The following is a 22,901-nucleotide window of genomic DNA, read 5'->3' as shown; positions in this document are numbered from 1 at the left end:
TGAATGAATGGGGCATACACAGCATCTTTCAACCCCCAGCATGTGTTTAGGCCTTGTTCACATTTTTATATACCTACTTTCATACAAAAATTGGATTTTTGGCATCAGTTTTGATTCATGTCACTGGAGTCAGTTGGTGCAAAAAATGTGTATTTTTCATTCCTCTGTGCACTGGTCTGAAAGGCGTTGTCCTCTAGGGTCTATCACTTTTTGTTGAATGAAACCTTTGAAAATATGATTATCACTGGGTGGACCACTGCAGGAACCCCTACAGTTAGGCTACTTTCACACTAGCGTTGTTAGAATCCGGCAGGCAGTTCCATAGCCGGAACTGCCTGCCGGATCCGGCAAACCGCATGCAAACTGTGTGACGAATACCACCCCGCGTGCCCGCTTGACGTCAGACGTCAACTACGTCGAGCTCACGAGATACGGTATGGTCAGTGGTTACCAAGGTGTGACGTTACTTCCTCCTGGAGGAGCGGGTAAGGTCAGTCTTGGTACAGTTTTCACAAACTCCTCCTGTCCACACGAGCACACAGAGGCAACAAGCTGAGAGAGCAGTGAAACAGCGCGTTCTCAGCCCGGGAAGACTGCCACCAGCCCGGTCCGCTAACGAGATTACATAGGCTGAAACACGTACGTGGGGATTCGTGATCGAGATACAAGAGAGCACAAGATTAAATTATATATTTATTTGCCTCAAGGGCTCACTAGACATAACACAATACACACAGAATATATACAGTGGGCTGAGGATTAAACAGAGCAAAAGTCAGTTTACCAGATGGATGAGTCCTTTTGGTTGTGATGAGTTCTTTGCTGTAGTCACATGGAGGGCAGTGATGTCAGCTGGTTGCAGGTAGGGATCGACCGATTATCGGTTTTACCGATATTATCGGCCGATATTCAGAATTTTGAACGTTATCAGCATCTATTTTGCCGATATACCGATAACTTATTGGGAACACGGATCGCGTCGCTGACAGCGCTCTCCGTGTTCCCTCCGCAGCACAGGGGAGAAGGAAGCAGTGTCCCCCTCCCCCTGTGCTGCTGCTGCCGCTGCCACCAATGAGAGGAGGGAGGACAAGAGGAGGGGAGGGGCTGTGGCCGCTGTGCCACCAATGAGAGGAGGGAGGACAAGAGGAGGGGAGGGGCTGTGGCCGCTGCCCACCAATGAAGATAACTCTCTCATTAATTCATATACTGATATCCTTTTTTTTTTTTTTTTTCCCCGGATCCGTTGATATTCCGGATCTGTCTCATCCGGTTTTAAACATTAATACATCTCTATGGAAATTAATGCCGGATCCGGCAAGTGCGGTATTGTTCCGGTATTTTGTCCGGTCAAATACCGTACAAGGGACGGAACGAAAGACATCCTGATGCATAGTGAACGGATTGCTTTCCATTCAGAATGCATTAGGACAAAACTGATGCGTTTTTTTTTCCAGTATTGAGCCCCTTTACTAGATATCAATACCGGAAAAGAATAGCGCTAGTGTGAAAGTACCCTTAGTTATATTCTGTCGGGAAACCTAGCAGTAACTGTTCAGTTTCCCTGCAGCACCCCTAGTAGAGAAATGGTACACTGCCTAAATTAATGGACGGCACATGCATTGCATGGCCGTGGTGGGTCCTTCAGAGTATGAAGAGCGCTTTGTAACCAGTCTCCACTCTTGCTATGACATAAAGGTCTTGTTTGGGGACCCCCTGTAATGAAGGGACCATTTAAAGGGAACCTGTCACCGGGATTTTGTGTATAGAGCTGAGGACATGGGTTGATAGATGGCCGCTAGCACATCCGCAATACCCAGTCCCCATAGCTCTGTGTGCTTTTATTGTGTAAAAAAAAAATGATTTGATACATATGCAAATTAACCTGAGATGAGTCCTGTCCCTGACTCCTCTCACATACAGGACTCTTCTCAGGTTAATTTGCATATGTATCAAATCATTTTTTTTTTACACAATAAAAGCACACAGAGCTATGGGGACTGGGTATTGCGGATGTGCTAGTGGCCATCTAGCAACCTATGTCCTCAGCTCTATACACAAAATCCCGGTGACAGGTTCCCTTTAAGGCAATCACTTTCCAGATGCCTCATAAGAGTTTGTGGACATCATAGAGAAGAGTCCCCCATTCAAGCTCCTTTTCCGCATGCCATAACGGAGAGCTTCATCTAAACGGCCTTCATGTAATAGTTTATGTCCTCTGCATCCTCTGCACCTTCTTCTTGGATTATTTCCTGTCTGCCGGCGGTAGCAGTAGCCAGACCCGTGGTGAGATCTGCTCTGAGACCGCCGCTCAGTTGTCCTCTCCAGCTTGATTCTTTGTTAAAGGCATATTCCCATCTGAGCCATTGATGACTTATCACTAGCATATGCCATCAATGTCAGATAGGTGTAAGTCACGCCTCTGGGACCCACTCCTATCTCCAGAACGGGCCCCCTGAAGTGAAAGAGAGTACACCTTCACTGTGGGAGTTCTAAAACCGTCCCAAAGCATTGAATGCAGCGCAGGACGCACAAGTGCGGCAACTTCTCCGTTCACTGCTGTTGGACTGCCGGAAATAGCCGAGCCAGTGCTTGGATATCTTTGCAACTCATGTAGCGGAGAATGGAGGGTAGTAGCACATGCGCGGCTGCCCTCCCTGCACTTCGGAAGCCCTGTTCTGGAGATAACGATATGCCTTTAGTGTCCCAGATGGGAATGCCCTTTTAAATGATGAAAATAAAAATAAGTGTGAACCTAGCCTTACACACACACACTTTTACCTTGCTTATGCTGCATAGCCATATCTGAACCTGAAACATGTGTAAGAGTAATCGGACCAGACCCATGCATAAGAAATAATTATTTTGCATCTTTACAAGCATGCAACCAGAGGAGGATTGAGGGAAGAGTTAGCAGATTGTTCCCCTGAAATAAAAAAAATTACCGGTATATTTTTACGATTGGTTTACTCATATGGCACTGATCCGCAGACACGTCTTACATATGAGCGACAGCTTTGTTTAGGATTATTAAAGGGGTTTATTGGGTTCAAGATATTGATGGCCTATCTGCAGGATAGGTGGTCATCAGATTGGTGGGTATGTTCTCTTTCGGCACCCCAGCTGCTTATAGAGGCTGTAGCACAAGCACTTCATCCTCCTTTTTTTTGTTTAGTTTACTTGGGACTGTCTACCCACTTCTTCGTAGGGACAGTACAGGATATTACAACTTCAAGTGAACGGGATGAAGATGGCATGCAGGTAGATGGCCCCATGTGAAAAATGGGGGGCTGTGGTCCCTTCAATTAGCTGCTCTGCAGGAGTGCAGAGAATCAAACCCCATCCTGAACCAGAAATCACTGCGCTACCCACATACTAACCTCACAGAATATTAATTATACTCCTTAGTGAAACCTGGCTAGAAAAACCAAAGTGAGCAATAATAATCTGGACAATCTTCCTGGTTACGTATAGTTTTTATATAATTCATTAGATCATTTTCACCACTGACCTGATTTTAGGCAGGAATGTTGGGCAGCTAGTCTTGAGTTTATGTAATCTTACACCTTTGAGGAGCCATATTACATATCAGCCATTCATGAGTTCACCAATGGTATACTGCAGAATTATTACATGATCAAGAGGTTGTCATGGCCCCTCCCCTGTTACCAGCATCATTGGCTAGTAGCATGATCATCGCTGGCTGCTCTGCACTTCTGCTTCTACAGTAAAGCAAGAACCCTTCCTCTTCTTTCTCCCTCACAGTTCTGCACAATTCTTTATTACATTTCATGCCCTGTCTACAAAGTATCTCAAAGTATTTCAGTCTGCAAGGCATCTTTGCGGATAATTTATTATTATTTTTTTATTATTACTGCATTCTATTAATTTTGGGCTAAAATAATTTTCAGTTTTAATTCTAGGGCTTTCAGATTTAGTACATTTGCAGACTAGCCGGCTCTCTGCTTTGCACTGAATCCTCAGGGAGCTGCTCTGTTGGCTCATAAACGCTCATCATTATAAATCGTTTTTTATCAGTTTGATAAGAAGTGAGCTATAACAAGTGTTTGAGCTGTCAGGAGTTCGGAAATGAGGACTACGCATCCAGCCGCCAGAGAAGCTCCTTTACGGATTCATTGTGAAGCGCAACGGCTGCTAGACTGGAAGTGCACTGAAACTGAAAGATCTAGAAGAAAAACGTTACATTTAAAACATTTTTTTTTTTTATAAAGACCAATGTTTTAGACCAAAATGATCAGAATGCAATAATAAAAAATAAAAAAAATTGCCCCAAAAGGTGTCCACAGCCTTTAATGCATGTGATAAGGTAGTTCTAGCATCTTTTAATTTAGATGAAAATCAAAGTACTACATAGATTTTACTTAGAGGAATGTGGTCTTACCTGCAACAAATACAGTTTGTTTCTCATATAGTTAGAACTAGAATATCTCTAATATTATAAAGTGAAAAATAATTGAGAGTACTGTCTGGGCAGATCTGATACACGGTGCTATGCCTGAGGGGGTGGAGAGCGACACAGCGGTTCACTTTTTGGTGCTCTGTAAATCCCAGAGTGTTATGCACCAGCCTTAGTGGTCACCAAAAACTAAGCATGTTGCTTTAAAACTAGTGTCTGTCCCCCCCCCCCCCCCCCCCCTATCGAGGCTTGATTGCCTGATTACCTTTTTTTGTGTACTGGCGTTTCAGCTGCTTGTAATTTAAGGGTACTTTCACACTAGCGTTTTTCTTTTCCGGTATTGAGTTCCGTCACAGGGTCTCAATACCCGAAAAAATCTGTTTTATCCTAATGCATTCTGAATGGAGAGCATTCCGTTCAGGATGCATCAGTTCAGTCCCTCTTACGTTTTTTGGCCGGAGAAAATACTGCAGCATGCTGCAGTTTTCTCTCCGGCCAAAAATCCTGTACACATGCCGGATCCGGCATTAATTTCCATTGAAATGTATTAGTGCCGGATCTGGCATAAAAATTTCCGCATCCTGTAGAAATGTGCTATTCTTGTCCACAAAACTGACAAGAATAGGACATGTTCTATCTTTTTTGCAGGGTCAGAGAACGGATGTGAACAGCGCACGTTGTGCTATCCGCATTTTTTGCAGCCCCATTGAAATGAATGGGTCCACATCCTATCCTTCAGATGCTGACCGCAAATATGGCTGTGTGCATGGGGTAAATAGCGTTTTTGTGCTGCATACATCATGCAACTCATGAAAGAAAATGGGGTTGTGTTGTAACCCACAAGTTGTTGTCACATGCCATTTACAGGAAATGTGAACTTGCTCGAATTCTTGTATTTTTTATGTCGCAGAAACTTTTGGGACGCAATGCACCCACACTCATTTTTACTCATTCTCTATGCTGCAGTCTTTGATCGCACTGCGCTGCCAAAGTTGACGTGTGGTCCGTCTTGAATTGAGACTATGGTATTGCCCATGATAATCATCATCACATCATGCCTTTGCTTCACTTGCAAAATGAAGGTTCTAGTTTGCTCAGATTCTGTATATATTTATACAAACCATAGATTTAATGAAACTTGAATGGCCAGATCATGGCACAAAAATCAATATTTTCTCTAAAGCAAAGGGAAACTGTCATGCAATTGGAACTTAGTTAGGCAATGTATTTTATAAACCTTTTGCCCAGGTGTTTGTGTTGTATTATGGAGGACAGTCTGCCATAAGTGAAATATATGCCAAAAAAGAAGAGTAAGCAACAGCAAAGTATCTCCATGTTAGGCTCCATTCACACGTCCGCAACGTGTTTCTCAGATCCGCAAAACACAGACAGCGGCAATGTGCGTTCCGCATTTTGCGGACCGCACATTGCCGGCACTAATAGAATATGCCTGTTCTTGTCCGCAATTGCGGACAAGAATAGGACATGTTCTATTTTTTTAGGGAACGGAATTGCGGACCCATCGTGCTGCCCCATAGAAGTGAATAGGTCTGCAATTCCGTTCCGCAAAATGTTGAACGAAATTGCGGACGTGTGAATGGACCCTTATGTGTGTGTATGTGTGTGTATTTAAAGGTGTAATCCATAGACATAATGAGCTGTCACTTTTTTTGGGGTCCTAAAGCAGAGACTCTTAATGAATGCCTTTAAACAAGTATATATCCCTGGACATACAGTGGATATAAAAAGTCTACACACCCCTGTTAAAATGTCAGTTTCCGTGATGTACCAAAATGACAAAGATAAGTAATTTCAGAACTTTTTCCACCTTTAATGTGACCTATAAACTGTACAACTCAATTGAAAAATAAACTGAAATCTTTTAGGTAGAGGGAAGAAAAAATATAAAAATAAAATAATATGGTTGCATAAGTGTGCACACCCTTAAACTAATACTTTGTTGAAGCACCTTTTGATTTTATTACAGCACTCAGACTTATAGCCAAAAAGACTATCAGCATAGCACATTTTGACTTGGCAAGATTTGCCCACTCTTCATTGCAAAAACACTCCAAATCTGTCAGATTGCGAGGTCATCTCCTGGGCACAGCCCTCTTCAGATCACCCCACAGATTTTCAATCGGATTTAGGTCTGGGCTCTGGCTGGGCCATATATATATGGTATATTTAGTTTACAACATATTTTAACCAATAATTCATGTAACAATGTATCGATTTTTATATATATATATATATATATATATTATACCCTGTATGTATCATTTAGAATGTATCCTGTAGAAGGTACAGAAACTCTGAAGTAAGTTTCTGTTAATTGGATTTCTGAGAAGTTAAATGTTATTTCAAAACGATAGTTATTCATGGATGTAGATAAGTAAAATATACAAGTCCCGATGCCGAGTATCAAGGTCGTTCTATAAATTGTTATCAAGTTAACATATATTCAGAAAGATAGGAGAAGACAGTGACTCCAACAGGTCTAGTTTATAGGTAATTAAAAGTGTCAGGAAAAGACCTTCCTCAATTATGTATATTATAAAGGTTAAGAAGGTCATGTGAACGTATTATTAGGTATTTAGAATTCATGTTTAAGGTTGTAATATTAATCTGCAGTACCACAGTGCCATCTGGAGGCAGATGGACAGTATTATATTATTTTATCATTTTGTTTTATGTCCTGTCAAGGGTTAATATGACATCATTGTGTTATTAACATACGAATACACCCACCTTACCTGATTGGAAATCCCTAATCTAGAAGGGGATGATTCTTAGATAAGGTGGGGAATAATTACCCGTGTGCAGGGCCATTAAGAGATCTATAGATCCATCCATCCATTCAGTCAAGAAAAATAGGGAAACTCAACAAGAAAGCTTTACCAGAAGAAACTTGGATTATTTTTTTGGATTACTAGGAAAGTTCTTGAGAACTGGTCCCATCTGAACTCTGTCTACCTTTTGACCCGGTAACGTATATTGTGTTTACTGCTTGTGATATTAATAAGATATTTCTCTCGGTATATAGCCAAGAGTCCCCATACTGTGGGAATATATAGTGTTAGGTGCCTCCATAATGCTGATTATTCTCTTAGCAAAGATGCATATTGTTAATGGAAGATCTGACATTATTTAAAAAGAGGACTAAACCCTTGGAAAGTTATTTTCCTTAGTCTGATTGCCGAGCTGAATATTTTATCATATTAATATCATATTTTTGATTGGTCATAGGAAAACAGAGTCAAGGGATAATGTTTATTTTCCTGTATAATACATGTTTTATTGCTATAGCCTGTTTGATAAACAGAAGATCCTAAGTTTCTTTTGGTATATGAGTCTGTTTGTTAAAGGTATGACACTGGTTGTCATAAATCACTAAGTTATACTGTGCTGGTGAGATAGGGGTTTGTTAGCACCACCGTGTGGTACATTTTGGGTATTATTTTGTAACTTCATCATCTGTTTTGCAATTGTATTGATTTTATATTCTTTGTTTTTATAATAAACAATATAGATATTTTGCATATACAATTGTCCCTTTGTTTCACTGCTTGCACAAATCAAATTAAGATAATTAAGGATAATATAATTTTTATATTTTTATTTATGATCCTCTCTTTTATATGAAGATTCTTTTATATAGAAGATATATGACATAAATGGAGGTTCCACCGAGATGATTGATGAGATGACATATTTTAAAAAATTAATTTTTTTATGGTTATTTTTATGAGCATAATCAATAATTCTTAATTGAATTATTACTTCCCGACACATCAGACCAGAACGCCTTTTCCCTCATGCTTTTGGGAGACTTCAGATGTGTTTTTGCAAAATGTAGCCTGGCTTGGATGTTTTTCTTCGTAAGAAAAGGCTTTCGTCTTGCCACTCTACCCCATAGCCCAGACATACAGTCCTGATCAAAAGTTTAAGACCACTTGAAAAAAACAGAAATCCAACTTCCAAACATGAACTCAGTAATGAGTAGCTCCGCCGTTATTGTTTCGGCATGCTTGATGCAAGCGTTTCCATGAGGTGAGTGGGAACATTTCTCCAAGTGGTGAAGACCGCCGCACGAAGGCCATCTACTGTCTGGAACTGTTGTCCATTTTTGTAAACTTCCCTTGCCATCCATCCCTAAAAGTTCTGAATTGGATTTAGATCAGGGGATCACGCAGGATGGGCCAAAAGAGTGATGTTATTCTCCTGGAAGAAGTCCCTTGTCCTGCGGGCATTGTGTACCGTAGCGTTGTCCTGTTGAAAAACCCAGTCGTTACCACACAGACGAGGGCCCTCAGCCATGAGGAATGCTCTCTGCAACATCTGGACATAGCCAGCGGCCGTTTGACGCCCCTGCACTTCCTGAAGCTCCATTGTTCCACTGAAGGAAAAAGCACCCCAGACCATTGTGGCGCCCCCTCCACTGTGGTGCGTAGAAAACATCTCAGGTGGGATCTGCTTGTCATGCCAGTAACGTTGGAAACCATCAGGACCATCAAGGTTACATTTTTTCTCATCAGAGAATAAAACTTTCTTCCACCTTTGAAGGTCCCATGTTTGGTGCTCTCTTGCAAAGTCCAAACGAGCAGTTCTGTGGCGTTCAAGGAGACGAGGTCTTTGAAGACGTTTTTTGTTTTTGAAGCCCTTCAGTCTCAGATGCCGTCTGATGGTTATGGGGCTGCAGTCAGCACCAGTAAGGGCCTTAATTTGGGTCGAGGATCGTCCAGTGTCTTGCCGGACGGCCAATTGGATCCTCCGGCTCAGTGCTGGTGAAATTTTTTGGGTCTTCCACTTGACTTTTTTTGTTTTAATAACCCTCAGGATCATTTAAGAAATTCCAAATGACTGTCTTCCTGCGTCCCACCTCAGCAGTGATGGCGCGCTGTGAGAGACCCTGCTTATGCAGCTCAACAACCCGACCACGTTCAAAAAGGGAGAGTTTTTTTTTGCCTTTGCCATCACAACGTGTGACTACCCAACAGAGAATGACAATGAATCCACATCTTTGCACAGATTTGGCCTTTTAAAGGCATGTGGTCCTAAACTTTTGATCAGCTGAAAAACAGCTTTCAGTTTAATCGTTATTTTTATTAAATTGAATGCTCAAAAAATGTTTTGTCTCCCTCCCATTTCTTCTTGTTGCATGTTGAAGCTCTACTTGGAACCTTGTTACGATCCAGCCATGCTACATAGGATTTTTTTCCATTTTTCAAGTGGTCTTAAACTTTTGATCAGGACTGTATGAAGAATACGGGAGATTGTTGTCACATGCACCACACGGCCAGTACTTGCCAGATATTCCTGCAGCTCCTGTAATGTTGCTGTAGGCCTCTTGGTCGCCTCCCAGACCAGTTTTCTTCTCGTCTTTTCATAAATTGTGGAAGGACGTCCAGTTCTTGGTGATGTCACTGTTGTGCCATATTTTCTCCACTTGATGATGACGGTCTTCACTGTGTTCCATGGTATATCTAATGCCTTGGAAATTCTTTTGTCCCCTTCTCCTGACTGATATCTTCTAACAATGAGACCCCTCTGATGCTTTGGAAGCTCTCTGTGGACCACGGCTTCTGCTGTGGGCTGCGACTAAGAAAATTTCAGGAAAGGCCAACTAGAGCAGCTGCATTTTATTTGGGGTTAATCAGAGGCACTTTACATGATGGCCGGTGTATGCTGACTCCTATGTAACAGGATTGTGAATGTGATTGCTTAATTCTGAACACAGCTACATCCCCAGTTATAAGAGGGTGTGCACACTTATGCAACCACATTTTTTATTTTTATTTTTTGTTTTCTTCCCTCCACCTAAAATATTTCAGTTTGTTTTTCAATTGAGTGGTACAGTTTATAGGTCACATTAAAGGTGGAAAAAGTTCTGAAATTATTTATCTTTGTCTCATTTTTTTACAGCACAGAAACCTGACATTTTAACAGGGGTGTGTAGACTTTATATATCCATTGTATATTCTACTTCCATAAACTTAAAGGGGTTGTACAGGATTCAAAAAAATATGGCTGCATTTTCTTTCAAAAATCATTTCGCACCTGTCCATGGGCTGTGTCTGGTACTGCAGCTCTGCACCATTACAGTACATGGGGCAAACCTGCAGTACAACACACAACCCATGGACAGGTGTTGTATTGTATCTGGAAGAAAGCGGCCACTTGTAAAGTTTTACAAGATCCTAACGTACTTTGTGTTTCTATTTCTCACTGTTTACAAAATCTCCACTTGCTGACTGTGAACAGAAACCTTGTTTCCTTCTAGAGTCTGACAATCTTACAGACCTAAATCATATATCTTAAAAGTTTGTTACCATTGCATCCAGTCTAGACAATGCCCTGCTAGCTGATCAGACTGGATTTCAGGCTGATACATTTTACCTGCCGTGATACACTGTATATCTGGGCAGAAGGGAGGTTTACATTATATTTAGCATACAGAGAATTGTCTAGATAGGATGCAATTGTTGCAAATTCAGCTGTAAGAAGTATTAGGTATGTACTGGTTTTTGGTCTCTGGATGTAAACATGGATGTTCCCATTCACCGACAGCAAGCAGAGATCTTGCAAATTGGGAGGATGAGAACACCTAATTTTTGTAGATGGAATACCCTTTTAATTAGAAATTATATAATCTTGCTAAGATATATTTTGGGGTTTTATGGGAATTAGTGCAAATGCTTTTTTTTCTATTAGCATCTGCCTTGTTGCTTTGCGTTATACACTTTTTATGTTACTAGAGTAGACCCTATAAATACCCCCCATGTATTATATTTATGCCCCCCACTTCCAGCAGTAGATGGTTACTGTGTCTTGCTTACAGCTTGATATTGTTACATCCATAACAAGAGACCAGCTTCCCCTTGTCTTGCAGGATCTTCTAGAGGACCAAGCCCCCTAACCATGGGGGCCCAGGATACCCTGCCAGTGGCAGCCGCCTTTACAGAGACGGTGAACGCTTACTTCAAAGGGGTCGATACCAATAAGTGAGTACAGCTGTGTAACATGACACGGTCCTGTCGAGGGATCATATGACTTGTGTCTCTGCCAAACCTGTAACCAGACCTCTCCTGTGTTCCTCTTTCCATTTGGGCCATAACGGTCAAAAGGGCAGAAAGATGTGGAAGTTGATAGTGCGCCTTTATCTAAGGGGGCTGCCACTGTTTACATGTGCTTGTCACAGTCGGCCTCCTTTGTTACTTGTAAAGAAACCTACGAGACTTTTATCAGCCGCCTACAAGTCAAGGAGGAGAGGAAAAGTTGGGGAAACAAAAAAAAAGTTACCATTGTAATCTTTTAAAATCATTTATCACCTATACATTGGATAGGTATAAATGTTAGATCAGTGGAACAATAATTAAAGGAATAATAATCACTAATGCCATCGCTCGTCCCCATACAGAATCATTGTTTGCTGGCAGCAGAGTGCTATTTAGATGGCATAATCTGCTGCCGGCAAATGTTGATTTAGGTGACGGCTCAAACGTTTCGCTCATTCATCAGGTAGTCGTCGGCACCTTTACACTGTCAGATTATCGCTAATGAGCCTTCCTATGCATGTTATCCGCTCGATGCTCTGCCAGTGAAAATGGGCCTTAAGGCGACATTCACATGACCGTGTTTTAATTGAGGATCCAAAAAACATGGATGCCGGCGGTGTGCGTTCCGCGATTGAATAGGACATGCTATATATTTTTGCGGGCCCGCGGAACGGAACTACAGATGCGGACAGCACACGGTGTGCTGTCCCCATCTTTTGAAGCCTTATTTAAAATGAATGGGTCTGGACCCATTCCGCAAAATTGTGGAACGGATGCGGACCCATTCATACGGTCGTGTGACTGTAACCTAAAGCTACTGCTCCTTGTTTATTGTATATTGATTTTGCGTCTCTTGATATCTTCATTTCCATTCAGGTACTCACCGTTTTATCAGAGAGCATTATGGGAATCCATATAAAGATTAGTTATGATTGGGCCGTATTGATTTTTTCAGTCCGCAATTCGCGGATCCTCAAAACACGGATACCAGCCTTGTGCATCCTGCATTTTCCCTTCCGCAGGTCCCGCAGCATGTTTGAAGTGCCTATTCTTACCCGCAAAATGGACAAGTATTGGACATGTTTTATATATTTTTGTGGGGCTGCGGAACGGACATATGGAAAGCAGCTGCGGACCAAAACTCCAGTTGTCTGCATGAGTCCTCAATCTGTTAAGACGTGATTGTGACATGTAGTCAGATCATAGCGTCTAAAAGCTATGCAACGCAGTTGTAAAAATGGCTTTACATGTGAACGGAGAAGAAAAAATGTCACTGAAATTCAGTCTAGAATATGTACAACAAAATAAAGCATTATGTGAAGTGCGCAGCTCAGTTCCTGTAGCATTTTGGATGTCACTGAAAAAGTAGAGTCTGCAGCCGATAACATTTACATTGTGCGCTCTGTGTCTTTCAGGTTGATAGTGAAAATCACAGGAGAAATGGTCTTGTCATTCCCAGCTGGAATCACCCGTCATTTCTCCAACAACCCAGCACCAGCCGCACTGACTTTCCGCATCACAAACTACAGCCAGTTAGAACACGTCCTGCCGAATCCACAGCTCCTTTGCTGGTCAGTATCTCGGTATTGCATCCACATTCCTGATATTTTTGATGGTCCTCAACATTTTATAAGGAGAAGGGATTCTGAGAATAGAGCAAGAAAGCGGCAGATCCTGCAAATCTGAATACAGGTCTTTGTTAATGGCATCGTGTACATTGTCAGTATCATAGCAGGTACAGGATGTCGTCAAACAGCCTGTGTCTGCCGATAGCCCAAAAGGGAACTTTATAGTTACATATTACATAAATTAGGTTTTTATTATACTTATATATTTTTTATTTTGGTTTATTTATTTATTTATTTATTTTTTCATTTGTATGTGACATATCAAAAATCTAAAATTATTGCTATATTTACAGTAACTACTAGAACCATCACAAAAAGCTGATATTCCCCATTCTCTGTAGCTCATTTGCCAGCATTGCTTTGCTGTATAGAATGGGACAGAATGAGCGGACCATTTTATTATCATTAGAGGGCCAGGGAGTTATTGACAGCTGTATCTATATGCACACTATGCTCTGTATTCATCTCCCATGGTCAATGGGAGAGGGTTAAACTCCATCACTTCCTGGAGACTGCAAAAATGAGTGACGTTTCTCCGTCAATTAGCCCCCATTTATAGCAGCTGCCATAAAGCGTACACACCCTGCTGCAAAGGCAATTCAGGAAGGGAGTGTCACAATATGGCCGCCTCCCATATAAGATTTCATCAATACAAAATAAATGGCTACAACATAAAAAAGACCAACACATTATTTATCATCCGCTATGTACATAAATCATATAAAGTAAGCTAAAATGAAATACAGTAAATGACACAGTCCCCTTTAAAAGCACTTTCACACTGCCACTGAGAGCAGCTTGCGGAGTTGTGCAATGAAGAAATGGAGACTGCCCTGCTGCCTCTGTGCTCACAGCTCAAAATACTTAGAGCAATGTAAGTAGCTGTGCCTTCAGAGCTGCAAGCCCAGGAGTGCCTTAGGCTGGTCTCACACGAGCGAGTTCCATGCTCCGGACTCGCAGTGCAGCTTCTAGCACTGCCGGGGTCGCATAGCATTGTATTGATTTATGATGCTCTGTAACCCTTACAGTTCTGGAATGTATTGGATAACACTGACATAATGCTGTCAGTGTTATCCAATACATTCCAAAACTGTAGGGGTTACAGAGCATCATAAATCAGTGTAATGCTCTGCGACCCTGGCAGTGCTGGAAGTTCAGGACGGGAGCTGCGCTGCGAGTCCGGAGCGTGACACTCACTAGTGTGAGACCAGCCTTAGTCTCTGCCTTCCTGTTGCCTCTTTTATCCTCCGCAGTCATGCAGATCTACTTTGCAAAATTGTGGCTGAGACTACTTTAGTAAGTGTAATGCGCACTATAGCAAATCGTGTAATGTACAATTTTTTTTTTTTTTCGTGCTGCAGATGTAACGTACTGTATTAATCAGTTTGCAGGATTTCTAGTTTAAGCTTGCTCCAAATTATAGTCCTTGCACCAAATTCTCATACATGCACACTCCGATGTGTGCAAATAATGTAACTTTCTTGCAGACAGAAAACCTGAGGGCAAAATGAAACTCTTAATCCTCTATATGTTTACACTGTAGTAATTGCATACATTGGTTCTATATGAGTAATTCTGTACACTGCAGGTGTGCTTATTAACTCTTCGCTGTCTGTATTTACAGTGACAACACGCAGTCCACTCCTAATGCAAAAGAATTCTGGGTCAACATGCCAAACTTGATGACACATCTGAAGAAAGTCTCAGAACAAAAGCCACAAGCGACTTATTATAATGTAGACATGTTGAAATATCAGGTAACAACAGCAGTAACTAAATTAAAGTCTGTGTCCAGCTTTGTACACTATTTTACAGTTTGCATGTAGAGTTTTCTACATAAACTGCTTACATATATTACTAAACTTGTATTGATCCTGATTGATTGCCAAAAGCTATGCTCAGTATATAATACAGTGACCCCTCCGGTGGAATAGTAAGTGCAGCTCTGGAGTATAATACAGACTATAACTCAGGATCAGTACAGGATATGTAATGTAATGTATGTTCATAGTGAGTGCAGCTCTGGGGTATAATACAGGATGTAACTCAGGATCAGTACAGGATAAGTAATGTATGTACACAGTGAGTGCAGCTCTGGAGCATAATACAGGATGTAACTCAGGATCAGTACAGGATAAGTAATGTATGTATACAGTGACTGCACCAGCAGAATAGTGAGTGCAGCTCTGGAGTATAATACAGGATGTAACTCAGGATCAGTACAGGATAAGTAATGTATGTACACAGTGACTGTACCAGCAGAATAGTGAGTGCAGCTCTGGGGTATAATACAGGATGTAACTCAGGATCAGTACAGGATAAGTAATGTATGTATACAGTGACTGCACCAGCAGAATAGTGAGTGCAGCTCTGGAGTATAATACAGGATGTAACTCAGGATCAGTACAGGATAAGTAATGTATGTACACAGTGACTGTACCAGCAGAATAGTGAGTGCAGTTCTGGAGTATAATACAGGATGTAACTCAGGATCAGTACAGGATAAGTAATGTATGTATACAGTGACTGCACCAGCAGAATAGTGAGTGCAGCTCTGGAGTATAATACAGGATGTAACTCAGGATCAGTACAGGATAAGTAATGTATGTACACAGTGACTGTACCAGCAGAATAGTGAGTGCAGCTCTGGAGTATAATACAGGATGTAACTCGGGATCAGTACAGGATAAATAATGTAATGGATGTACAATGTTAATGAAATTTACACAGATTATATCTACATGCAGACTATGAAATAATATTCAAAATAATAATACACTTGATATTGTTGCATTTATGGATCTCGTTAGAGGTCAGGTCAGAAGTAACGCTCTCTTCTATTTTACCAGGTATCTTCACAGGGCCTCCAGTCTACTCCTCTGAATCTTGCAGTGAACTGGAGGTGCGAACCTTCCAGCACAGATCTTCGGATAGACTACAAATACAATCCTGAGTCCATGGCCTCACCAGTAGCCCTGAACAACGTCCAATTCATTATCCCTATAGATGGTGGAGTGAAGAAACTACAGGCAGTGCTTCCCGCTGCTGTATGGTAAGCTGAACCCAGCAAAAGACCCTAATTTGATTTTATACACAAGTAATACCTTTTGGCTCAGTCTGACTCCTTCACATAAAAATGGGAAACATATATTAGGCCAAAACTATATCCAATTACAAGAGACTGCTGGATAATGTAATAAGTGCCTAAGCAGTGTCACTGCTTACTAGTAATTGAGGTCTATGGCTGCCTCATATCCATTTTGGAGACTGAGCTAAAAGGGCTTTCCAGTTTATTCAAGATAGCTTTTTTTTTTTGTGCAACTTTCCAATATCATTTCTGACTGCTTTCTGGATCTCTGCTTGCTGTTAGTGAATAAAAAACCTGCCCTGATCCTATTCGGCAGACATGGGTGTACATCTTTGTCTGATACACTGTAACCTGCCATGCACCTAGGTTAGTTGTGCATCAGGATAGGTTTCCAATGTAAACAGTGAATGTTTCCTTTGACTGTAAGCTCCATCTTGAAAGTGAAACATCACATATATAAGAAAGTTGCTTTGCAGCCCCAGGGTGGAACTTCATGCATTTTCTGATTCAAAGCTTTGGTTTTAAAGTGTTTCCTGATTTAGAAAACCCATTTTCATACACCCTATTAGTGAGTTAAGAGAGGAGTGTTAAGGGTCTTCCTCTATAAGTCAAAGCATCGCTACAAAGAACGTCTCTTAGGACTCATGCACACTACTGTGATCGGCCCTGTGTCTGCTGGATCTCCCGGGCCACCCGTGGCTTCCCTGAACTGACTGTATCATTGTGTTTTATGATGCACTGAGAACGGAGAGTTCAGTACAAGAGATCTGCGATCAGATATGTACTGACTGCATCATAAATCACTAAGATACAGTAAGCAGAAAATATGGGTGGACAGCACTCCCAAGAAGTTATGCGTCGGGTGCTCGTCTCCAGGAGGGGCGGTAAAAACCCCCCAGTAAAGCAACTTGTAGAAATCCAGAAAAATAAAAAAATGGAGACAGCACATCCAAAAAGGGTGCAAAAAGTGGAATTTATTCCGGATTTTCCATTTTTTTATTTTTTTATTTTTTTATTTTTCTGGATTTCTATAAGATACAGTAAGTTCAGTTCAGAGGAGCCGCGGTTGGCCCGGGAGATCCGACAGACACGCGGACTGTGTTTCCTGGACCGATCGCAGTCGTGTGCTTGAGCCCTTACTATGAAGGACCAGGCATATCTGTGAATTACAGGGACAGTCTATTGCTTTCAACAGAAACTGTAACGCTTAATTTCCCCTTTTGGAGTGGGCAGTACAGATTATTTGCTGCCGAGTTCCACAACAGATTACAACTGAGGGTCCAGGCAGCAGGATACCCTGTGATAATCTAACAAAAAGGGATTTTCCAAAGTGGATAAACCTTTCAAGCAGCAAGAAGTGATTGGAAAATGTGGTATTATTTAGATGCTGGTCTTAATAGAGGCCCAACGCTGGCAGTGGATCCGTAGAAGTTATGAACAGGTGCCGGCCTCTTCATAACTTTGGCGCATCCAGCACCAGTTTCAAATGTAAGACCGCTTCCGAGCTGTCTTACATTTAGACCATTTTCTACATCTAAGGGCTCTTTCACACCTGCGTTATTGTCTTCCGGCATAGAGTTCCGTCGTTGGGGCTCTATGCCGGAAGAATCCTGATCAGGATTATCCTAATGCATTCTGAATGGAGAGTAATCCGTTCAGGATGCATCAGGATGTCTTCAGTTCCGGTACGGAACGTTTGTTGGCCGGAGAAAATACCGCAGCATGCTGCGCTTTTTGCTCCGGCCAAAAATCCGGAACACTTGCCGCAAGGCCGGATCCGGAATTAATGCCCATTGGAAGGCATTGATCCGGATCCGGCCTTAAGCTAAACGTCGTTTCGGCGCATTGCCGGAGCCGACATTTAGCTTTTTCAGAGTGGTTACCATGGCTGCCGGGACGCTAAAGTCCTGACAGCCATGGTAAGTGTAGCGGGGAGCGGGGGAGCAGTGTACTTACCGTCCGTGTGGCTCCCCGGGCGCTCCAGAGTGACGTCAGGGCGCCCCAAGCGCATGGATCATGTGATCACATGGACACGTCATCCATGCGCATGGGGCGCTCTGACGTCATTCTGGAGCGCCCCGGGAGCCGCACGGACTGTAAGTATACCGCTCCCCCGCTCCCCGCTCCTACTATGGCAACCAGGACTTTAATAGCGTCCTGGGTGCCATAGTAACACTGAAAGCATTTGGAAGACGGTTCCGTCTTCAAATGCTTTCAGTACACTTGCGTTTTTCCGGATCCGGAGTGTAATTCCGGCAAGTGGAGTACATGCCGGATCCGGACAACGCAAGTGTGAAAGAGCCCTTAAACAGGCGTAGAAAATTATGAATGAGATGGGCTACCGGCCCCTCCCCGCCCACAAATTTAGACCTGGCGTGAATGGGGCGAAGTCGCGGATAGCGGCGCAACTAACTGTTGCACCGCCATCTGCGCCTAAAATACACCAAACTTTGGCATATTAAGTAAATAACCCACGTAGTTTATTAATGACATTACAACAAGTTTAAATGTCCCAATCCTGAAGACAATGTAGAATATCCTTACCAGTGCCCTGCGGATGGTTAGCGGAGAGTAAGGCTGCTGCGAGGCATGTCTGCGCCACTGACTGATTTTATCCATTTCAGGAATGCAGAACAACAGAGGATATTATGGAAAATTCCAGATATTTCCCAGAAATCAGAAAATGGAGGTAAATTCAGGACATTTTTACGCCTTTTTTTTTTAACATCTCAGCAGTTTACATTGTGGATTTTTGACTTTTCTTATTATTAATGTTTTGTGCTTCCTTTTTTTTTTTATTTCATAATGTATTTGTTGATACCTGAGTGTGCCTTAAATGGCTTTTCCAGGACTTATGGTAGGCCATTTCTATCAGGTTGGTGGGGGTCTGAATCACAGCACTCTCGCTAGCTGCTGACAAGCAATATGGCTGCCATTACCACTCCTATAGGGACTGTCACTCAGCTCTGTCAGACTCCTGAATACAAGTCTGCCTAGTTATGACATTCATAGCAGGGGCGGATTGGCCATAGACTTTGCAGGAAATTTCCCAGGGGGCCGACTGAGCCCTCCCCACGGTCGGCCAGTGTAAGTTTTTGGGGATGTATTTTGTGCTGCTGGCAGTATTTTGGGATGGACTGTGGTATTTGGCTCTGTTGGGGTGGTATAATATGCACAATATTGTATTGCTGGCCCTGCCTTCCATCAATTTGGACCCAACTACAAAATGGGGACACTTTAAGTTTCCAGGCCGCCCCTGATTCATAGCCATTAAGGAGTCTGAGAAAGCTTAGTGATGCTCCCTTTGAGTGCTGTAGCTGTAGCCGTTGGGTGGAACTGGAACATTAGTATTTGGGAGGGCACTAGATACTTAATGAATCCATCTGCCCTCAAGGGGTTTTTGGTTTGGAAAACCTATTTTCAACAATCCCTGTGTGTTTTTTTTTTTTTTTTTTAAGGTGTTGGCTCTTTGCTCGCGAGGTTCCAGCTGTCAGAAGGCCCCAGTAAACCAGCGCCCTTAGCGGTACAGTTCACTAGCGAAGGAAGCACTTTGTCTGGATGTGACATCGAGCTTGTAGGAGGAGGGTACAGGTTCTCACTTGTGAAAAAGAGGTTTGCAGCAGGTAAGTGATGTATTTAAAAGAAAAGCATACAGTGATGCAAAATTCCTATAAACTCATCTGAAGTCATTTGTATGTAAAGCTGAAGTTTTATTTTGATCTTAGCATTTGCATATTTCTGAAAAATCTGGTTGGCCAGTATGTCACCAGTGCAGCTCCCCTTGGACTGGTCAGACAGTTTTCCCAGAATCCTGAATGCTAAAAAAAAAAATTGGTTATGCTTCTTAAAGGGCATCTGTCAGCAGTTTTGTACCTATGACACTGGCTGACCTGTTACATGTGCACTTGGCAGCTGAAGACGTCTGTGTTGGTCCCATGTTCATATGTGTCCATATTGCTGAGAAAAATGATGTTTTAATATATGCAAATGAGCCTCTAGGAGCAACAGAGGTGTTGCCGTTACACCTAGAGACTAGGGTTGTTGCTGGTATCGAAATATCGATAATCAATACTTTTGTCCCGGTATCGATACGTTACCGGGATTTGACATTTATCGATACTAGGCTGCTGTCAGCGCGCGCCATGTTCCCTCAGCAGCACAGGGGAGAAGGAGTCACTCTCTTCCTTACCCCTGTGCCGCTGCTGCCAGTAAGAAGAGAGAGGGGCGGCATAGGGGCGGGCGCACTGCGCCACCAATGATGTTAATACTGGGAAGAGGGGGGGGGGGGGAGTGGCCACCAATGAAAGTTAACGTTTAATACAAATACAGGTGCCGGCAGCAGAATCACATAGGCGGCACCCTGCCTCTGACAGGGAGCTGCGATCAGCGGCAGTTAACCCCTCATTTGCGTCACCTGAGGGGTTAACTGACGCTGATCGCACCTCCCTGTCAGAGGCAGCGTGCGGCTATGTGATTTTGCTGCTGGCACCCGCTTCCTGTATTAAAGGTTAATTATCATTGGTGACGCAGTGTGCCCAACCCCTCCCCCCCCTTCCCAGTATTAAAATCATTGGTGGCGCAGGACACCCCTCTCAGCCAGCTTTCCTAAAGGCAGAATGAGGGTTTTCTGGGACTTTCATATTGACGATCTGTCCTTAGGATAGGTCATCAATATAAGACCGGTGGAGCTCTGACTCCCAACACCTGCATTTGGCATAAGAGTGTGTATTATTTGTGTCATTATAAATACTGCTAAGGTTACTTTTGCAAAAAAAAATTGTAACCCCCATTGATCCTGTCTGATCACCACATGGAATCAGGAAGGACATTTTTCTCTTTTAGGGCAGATTAGTTCAGGCATTATTTTTTTTTCCCCTCTTCTGGGTCAATAGGGGCAGCAAAGTTCTCAGATCTATCCCTCCCTCATCCTTTCATCAACATCCCCTCCCTTCTTGATGGACCCGTGTCTTCAATCATACTAACCATGAGTACATATAAATTCTCTATGGCCGCAAAGAGTGGAAAACTGTCAACAAAATTTACAGATTTTTTTTTTCTTTTTCTTTTTTTTTTTTTTTTTTAAAGGAAAGTACCTAGCTGACGTCTAATGGAGGACTACACCCCCAAGGAGCAGTGTTCCCGAACAAGTTGTAATTTTAAAGATCATGAACTCTTCTTGGAGCGTGGGAAATTTCTGCTGGAAGTTGCGTCAACTTCTTCCCAAGCATTTTCCAGAGAAACCTTCGTGTCGCCCTGTCCTGCAGTATTTATATCTAGGTGTAACATTGTTGATGGTTTTAAAAAATGTAATTATCGTATTTGTAAATTGTACCTAATTCAGTAAGGCTGTATTTTGGCAGTTAGACTCTCGTTTCAACATTTTACCATTGATAAATGGATGTAATTAAGCGGTTATATATATATATATGTAAAGATAAAAACAACTGAGTAGTACTGTTGAATGGCACACTGCTTATAAGGAGATTTTTGTGTATATATAAAACAGCGGTCTGCAACCCATAGCCCTTCTGCTGTTGTGGAACCATCACTCCCAGCATGAAGTTGTGATTTCATAACAGCTAGAGGGCCACAGGTTGCAGCCCACTGATATAGAGTGAAATGTATTATATCAGTAGTTATGATAGGGGGTGCCTAAGGTTAAACAATGTCTTGAATCCTTGTCTATGCACATGACAACAGTCTCCAAACATGCAAATCATTTAGACATGACATTTGCATGACAATGTCAGAAGGGTGTCACAGGATCAAAAAGCAAAAAAACAAAAACAAGAAACCCACACACAGAACAAGGTTTGTCAAGTAAACCAATAAAGCTTTCGAATACAAAATCAAGAGCCGTTAAAGCAACTGTTTTTTATGGATCTGAGTCTCTATTAATAATTCCAACAGCAGTGCATTGTGGGACATATATCTAAATAAGCCATTTTCATCAGATTGCAGCACAGTAGGAGGTCCTGACATGGCACATTGCCTTAGCATAAGGTCTCATTCAGACGGCCGTATGCTGTCCACAAAAATGCGGATCTGTTTTTTTTTTTTTGCGGATTAGATCCTGACCCATTCACTTCTATGGGGCCTTTTCTTCCATTGCACTGCTCAGCAAAACAAATTAAACATGTCCTATACTTGTCAGGGAAAATCAGGACATGGCCCCATTGAAGTCTATGGGTCAGCAAAAAAACGGAATACAATCTGTTTTTTTGCGGACATGCTGAACTGTCCGCAAAAAAACGGATCCGCATTTTTACGGGCAGCATACGGCCGTCTGAATGAGCTCTAACTAATGCCACTGGTTTCTACTTATCCATTACATCTGATCTAATATCAAGATTAAAGGGTTGTTTCATTATAGACATCCCCAATTAAGCTTTTTGCTGCTATTCCAATTAGGCGATCATTATGGGTCAGGGGTCTGGCACACCTAGCAAATAGCTGTTTTTTTTTTCTGGGGGAAGCTGGATCGGAAAGATAGTCTTAAAGAGCCTCTGTCAGCATGATCAACCCTATTAATCCAGGCATACTGCCAGTTAGGGCTCATCATCCTGATTAAAACTATACCTTTCTTTTGTCTATATGCTAAGCAGCTGCAGAAATATCTACATGTTTATTCATAAGCAAATGATCAAGTTAGAGCACTAGAGGGTGGAGCTTAATTCTTGAAGCACTGTTTTTGTTACACCCCCTCTCCCCTT

The 22,901-nt window shown here is 42.2% G+C and overlaps 1 protein-coding gene across 1 annotated transcript in view; it reads left to right on the top strand.

Annotated features, from left to right (window-relative positions):
* SGIP1 (SH3GL interacting endocytic adaptor 1) overlaps window positions 1-22,901 on the top strand; it is a 104,181-nt gene that overhangs the window by 78,375 nt on the left and 2,905 nt on the right. The window contains exons 19-25 of the mRNA XM_040407521.1: window positions 11,307-11,418; window positions 12,888-13,043; window positions 14,725-14,857; window positions 15,950-16,152; window positions 18,813-18,877; window positions 19,647-19,811; window positions 21,274-21,999. Of these exons, the coding sequence (XP_040263455.1) occupies window positions 11,307-11,418; window positions 12,888-13,043; window positions 14,725-14,857; window positions 15,950-16,152; window positions 18,813-18,877; window positions 19,647-19,811; window positions 21,274-21,296 (857 nt within the window). The 3' untranslated portion in view covers window positions 21,297-21,999. The remainder of the gene's footprint in view (window positions 1-11,306; window positions 11,419-12,887; window positions 13,044-14,724; window positions 14,858-15,949; window positions 16,153-18,812; window positions 18,878-19,646; window positions 19,812-21,273; window positions 22,000-22,901) is intronic.

This window comes from Bufo bufo, chromosome 9, assembly GCF_905171765.1.
Source record: "Bufo bufo chromosome 9, aBufBuf1.1, whole genome shotgun sequence".
Taxonomy (NCBI): Eukaryota; Metazoa; Chordata; class Amphibia; order Anura; family Bufonidae; genus Bufo; species Bufo bufo.
Note: the sequence above shows the minus strand (reverse complement) of the source record. Positions and strands in the feature narration are given on the sequence as shown.